The 5,679-nt window shown below is 39.1% G+C and overlaps 1 protein-coding gene across 1 annotated transcript in view; it reads left to right on the top strand.

Annotated features, from left to right (window-relative positions):
• The window catches only part of SNX24 (sorting nexin 24), a 148,521-nt gene that overhangs the window by 78,222 nt on the left and 64,620 nt on the right, over window positions 1-5,679 (top strand). The window contains exon 2 of the mRNA XM_003799959.3: window positions 2,305-2,388. Within this exon, the coding sequence (XP_003800007.1) occupies window positions 2,305-2,388 (84 nt within the window). The remainder of the gene's footprint in view (window positions 1-2,304; window positions 2,389-5,679) is intronic.

The raw sequence follows: 5,679 nt of genomic DNA on the forward strand, positions 1-5,679 counted from the left end.
TGCCTCCCAGACACTGCCTTGTGACGCCCCACCTGACCAGGAAGAAGGGAGGTAATATGCTAGGGATTTGCAAGAAGAGCAAAGTAAGAATAAAGGGTTTTCTAGGCATCAGGGATAACGTATGTTCAGAATCCCAGAAAGACTTAAAAAACAAGAAAGAAAGGGAAAAAAAGATCCAGTATGGTGGTCAGGAAAATAGGATTTACCAAATTGACTCCATTCGTTGCTTCACTTCTTCATGAAAATCCTCATTAGCCAAGTTCCTTTTCAAGAGATTTCCCCCCAATTTAGAAGAAAAAATTAATTGATAACAGTATAGTTTCTATTGTGTATTTTTTCAATAGTAACATAAATATTAGAACTGAAGTTCGTCACAAACTTTCCTTTGTGTGTCTGTGTGTGTGTGTGTACATGTGCACCGGGCATGTGTGTCCACCTCCCCCCCACCCCAAATCCCTTACTGTGAATTTAGTGCTTGTGAAAAGTAACTGTGGAACTTGGTAATGGAACCGTCTGGTCAGCAGAAGGGCTGATGTTCCGCCACCCGGCCTCTGTGTAATTTGTCTTATCCTTGGCATTCAATAGGGGGCACTTTGAAGGGTCACCCAGTAGGTTGAGCCTTTCTTAGTCTTCAGCCTTCAAGAATCTGTGGCTAACATGCCAATTAAAGTGGTGGTTTTTGTTATGACGCCTTAATAACTGGACTCAGAACATAATTTCATTTATTTCATACAGCTCAGCAGGGGGAAACTACTCACTGCTACCACCTTGTCCTGATTTCAGTCTGGACACAGATACTGAGAAGGGGGCTCTGTGGTCTGATAACCAAGCCCCCAAGTGAAAGCTGTGCTTCTCTTGTTGGTGTTCTTGGGGTGTCTTCCTGATTCTGGCAGGGTCTGACCTCTGGCAGGGTCTTTGAAGAATAATTTTCTTCGTTGCATTAGTAAACAAAATTTAGAAAAATAGTGTACGGTTATTGGCGAATTTGAAACATGTGCATATGCTTTTAGAGGAAAGTATTTTTACCAGTTTACCAAAGACAATTATTTGTTTATGGGGATTTCTCGAACAAACAAAATGTTGGTAAAAATTTACCACTTAATAAAAGCAAGTTGCTTTAAACTGAGTCATGCCACAGAAGATTTTGTTTCTGATTCAGAGATGCACAAAAATGCAAACAGATCTGATGTTTGATGACATAATTCCTGGCTTTCTAGAACAATCATATTTACGTATAAAGCAGGAATACAAACATAGAGACCTATTCTCATAATGAAAGTATGTGACCTTGTATCTCATATGCTATATTTAAGTTATTCTTATTCTTAGGCTTAAAGTAAGCATGCCTTTGGCACTCCTCGGTGTTCTGTGACCTTAACTATAGTGTAGTTTTGGGGTTTTTTTCCAGAAGGGCAATTAAAATGGAAAATTAGGCTTATTGAGTAATTGAACAATATTCCTCCATCTTGGTGTTTACAGACTCTCACTTAGCAAAATAAGGGTCAAAATACCAACTCTGTGGAGTGACAGAGCACCTTCTCTTTAGTTCCTGCTAGTTGCTGCCACCAGCTCTCCCTCCACGACCTTAACATTGTATTTTCATGAGCATTTCACAATATTTCTCATCTCTTGTTCCCAGTCTTGACCCACTGACCCAAGAATCAAGAAAATGTCATGTTAGTGCCTACTAATTAGTGCACCCAGAGAGCCTTTTCATCTGGCCTTTCAACCTTCTGGAGATAGGAGCACAAGCTGTCACTCATATCATGCCGGGAAAATGAGCCTTTACTACATTTTCCCTGTTTTGGAAACAGCAGAATACGGCCAGCTGAGACTAGAGATGAATATGCAGGTTAGGAAGAAATTAACCTAAAATACACTACTGTTTGCATGACGGTCCTGTAGATGACACAGCACCGTCCTCTTTGAAATTCCCGGAACAGAGGGCCGGGTGCCTGAGATTTTTGCAAGACCCTGGCTGTTGCAGCTCATTTTTATTTCAATACCGTTATTTTCATTTGGTGAAATTATTTTAAGCCAAAGATATTTTCCAATTAAAACAATTAAGTAGCGTTTCAAGTTTTTAGACAGGTTTTTAGGGAAGACTGGAGTTTGTTAGTGAGCGTTTGGTTCCAGAGCTCATTAATCAGTGCTGTTGGGCCAGGGTCTCCTGAGCCTTCTGGGTTTTGGGGGATCAGCTACTGTAATTAAAGGGATGAAATATATCATGGTCACAAACTTACCGCATCAGACAATTGAAGGTTTTGAACTAGTAAAATTAATCTTCTTAATTTTTTCCTGTAGGTGTTTAAGATAGAAGTGCTAATGAATGGAAGAAAACATTTTGTTGAAAAAAGGTACAGCGAATTCCATGCTTTGCACAAAAAGGTAACCTTTGTTTCTTGGTTTTTATTTTCTTCCCTCTCCTCTATATGGCCGATGGTACAACATTAAGACTCTTTTCTGTGGGCCTAAGTGTTAATATTTCTTGTGTATGTACAGTTCCTTTTATCACAAAGCAAATTTCCTCTTACTCAGTCCCTTAAAGGTGTGCTCTCTGGTACGTGGATTTTCTTTTAAGATTTGTTTACTCCTCAATTGTAAAGTGAGTATCAGAAAAAAGATTTGCATATAAAAATCTGGGGCTGCAAGCTGTTTGCAGTATGTTGCTTTGGATGTTAGTAGGTTCAGAAAGAACAAGACCAGACCCTATTTTATCTATGAAATATACTCAGTGTTCTTTACATAAAGGAAAGAAAGCAAATGATCATTTCACAAGAAGAAATTTGTTAATATCAACTTTACTTCCATGTACCTGGTCGAGGTCATGTACAAGTACAAGTGCATTGTATTCAAGTACTGGGAACCCATGTAAAGAGCTCAAATCCTTCTTTTGAATTATAAACTGATGTTTCAATTCCTGATCCACTTCATCTAAAGCAGTGCTCTCAGCCTTCCTAATGCTACAATGTATTTTCATTGTTAAAAAGAGGTCATGACCCACAGGTTGAGGTCACCCTGCTGAAAAGAGGCTGGGTGTGGTGGCTCTACTATAATCCTAACACTCTGGGAGGCTGAGGAGAGTGGATTGCTCGTGCTCAGAAGTTCAAGACTAGCCTGAGCAAGAGCGAGACCCCGTCTCTAAAAACTACCTGGGCCTTGTAGCAGGTGCCTGTAATCCCAGCTACTTGGGAGGCTGAGGCAAGAGGATTGCTTGAGCCCAAGAGTTTGAGCTACGTGAGCTATGATGCCAGGGCACTCTATTAGGGCAAAAAAGTGAGACTCATCTCAACAACAACAATAAATAATAATAAAAGAAACAGAAATGCAAAGGAATAGCTGAGTTTGAGGGAGAAATAGTAAAGTTTAGATGAATGAATACTTTTTTATTTTCTATCCAGATTTAATTTTTTGTGGATTATAAATTATTATTGGGATGCTGAAATTATCATAACAATTAGAAATACCTCAAAATCACCATATATGAGTCACTATAATCCTACCATTTTCTTTCATGCATAATGAAATATATATAGTGTGCATGTGTATATATATACACAAATAAAATATATATATACACACACACCCATGCACAATGTGTGGCAGTTCAGTTTCTTCACTTTGTTAGAAGTTCGATGGCTAGATATTAAGTATGTTAAGAAAGGTAGAGTCTGTTTTAATTTCATTAAAAGCCTCTTAAATTTTTTGGAAAATGTCATTTCACAAATGATGTGATAGTGTGATAACTCTACATTAAAAGATTTTTAACATTTTTAAAAATTAAGTTTTCTCACTTTTTTTTTTAGTCAGGAGAATAGAGAATTGAGTATAAACTGTACCAGAATATTACTGAGAGGTTAGTGAGACTGTTTTCCTCTTTTTTCTTTTGAAAGGGAGCTCTAAGTTATCTGTACACGTCTCTGTTAGAATGACGTGGGATAATTTGCATGAGTTCTCCAGTTAGAACTTTGTTAAATCTGGATGTCCTCCAAAGGAAACAACACAGGTGAACACAGATTTAGACCAGGTGTTTGCAGCAGACTTCAAAAAGCACCCAGCCTGGAGGCCTCAAAGAGAAAGAAATCCATAATCTAGGTCTTGCTCCCTTTTGGTGGAATTCTGATTTTGTGTGTTTTTGGAGGAAACAGATTCTAGAGAGGTTTCTGTCCCATACCTGATGAAACGAGTCCCTACGACTGAGATTAAAACCAGAACTCCCATTCAGGCCTCTTCCTAACTTCCAGCACACCCCCCGGCCGGCCGACATAGCCCTGCTGTTCCCTCTGTGCACTCAGGCACAGCAGGGACCCTGCCACTAAGGTCCCCCCAGAGCTATTTGAGTGGAGCCTGGTTCACCCTCTTCTCTCTAGTTCCATCTGTTTCCTCCTGCAGAAGAGGACCTCTCCCCTGTCATCATAGGCAGTTCTTAGATATTCACGGGCAGAAAAAAATCCCGAGATTTTCTGGGACTCGCTGTCCTTTCAATTTCTGCAGTTCTGTTAATAAATCTCGCTAGTCTAGTAGTTACTTAATGAGGCCTTCCAGAGTTAATAAAACAAATTCTCATGGCTCCCAATTTTGCATGTTTTAAGCTGGATGTTTGAGACATCTATACAGGGTCGTAGAGATAAAAACAGCTTTGTGGGACAGAGTTTTAGTGGGGATACACTGATCTTATGCATTACAGAGGGGGTAGCAGCTGCTTGGAGTCTTTTACTTTGCCCTACTGGGATTGTTTTAGATTTGACAAAAAGGTAACTCTAAGAGGCAGTTAAAGGCAATTTAATATAAGTAGCAGTAAGAGTGTAAAGATAAACAAAAATTGGTAATCATAACAGTAAAGTTGTGTTTGGGGAGGGATTGAAACAGGTGAAAATTTGATCAGAATGCACAGCTTGTAATGATTGCTGCTGCCCCATTGTGCCACTTCATCCTTCCATTGCAATTGTGTTGTCTTCAATTTCCAAATTTGTCCATATTTGTGACATGCTTTGAATGTTATCAAATATTTTCCCTTTATAAAGCATAGTTAAATCTATTTTGTTTAATTTTTTTGAAATATTTGACTGCATTACCTCTCCAAAAATTACATTTGTTTATTTAGTGAGCATGTATGTTGCCCTGTTGTTGTAGTTTGGAGAAAAGGCCTTGCCCTGTCCCCTGGGCTACAGTGCAGTGGAATAATCATGTCTCAGTGCAGCCTCGACCTCCTGGGCTCAAGTGATCCTCCTACCTCAGCCTCCTGTGTAGCTGGGACCATAAGTGCACATCATCACTCCTGGCTAGGTTTTTTATTTTTGTAAAGATGGGGTCTCACTGTGTTGCCCAGGCTGTTCTAGAACTTCTGGCCTCAGGTTGTCTTTCTGCCTGAACCCCCAACGTGCTGGAATGACAGGGTTGAGCTGCCAAACCTTGCCCTGGCCCTTTGCTGTTTTAATCGGTATTTCTTACGTTTGTTTAGGAGTTGTAGTCCCTCTTTTTTGAATTATCTATTTATGTTTTTCTTTCATTTATCTGCTGGGGTCCTAGTTTTTACATATTACGTTGTGTGGCTTCTTAATGAAGTCTTAGCCATGCGCCAAAAGTACTTTTTTTTATTAAAAGTCTTTTTTATTTTGGTTATAATATTTAATTTACAAAAGCTTTATAAATTCTTATATTGTCATCCTCTTATCCTTT

The sequence above is a fragment of the Otolemur garnettii genome, unplaced genomic scaffold (genome assembly GCF_000181295.1).
Source record: "Otolemur garnettii isolate 467f Iridium unplaced genomic scaffold, OtoGar3 scaffold00160, whole genome shotgun sequence".
NCBI classification, from domain to species: domain Eukaryota; kingdom Metazoa; phylum Chordata; class Mammalia; order Primates; family Galagidae; genus Otolemur; species Otolemur garnettii.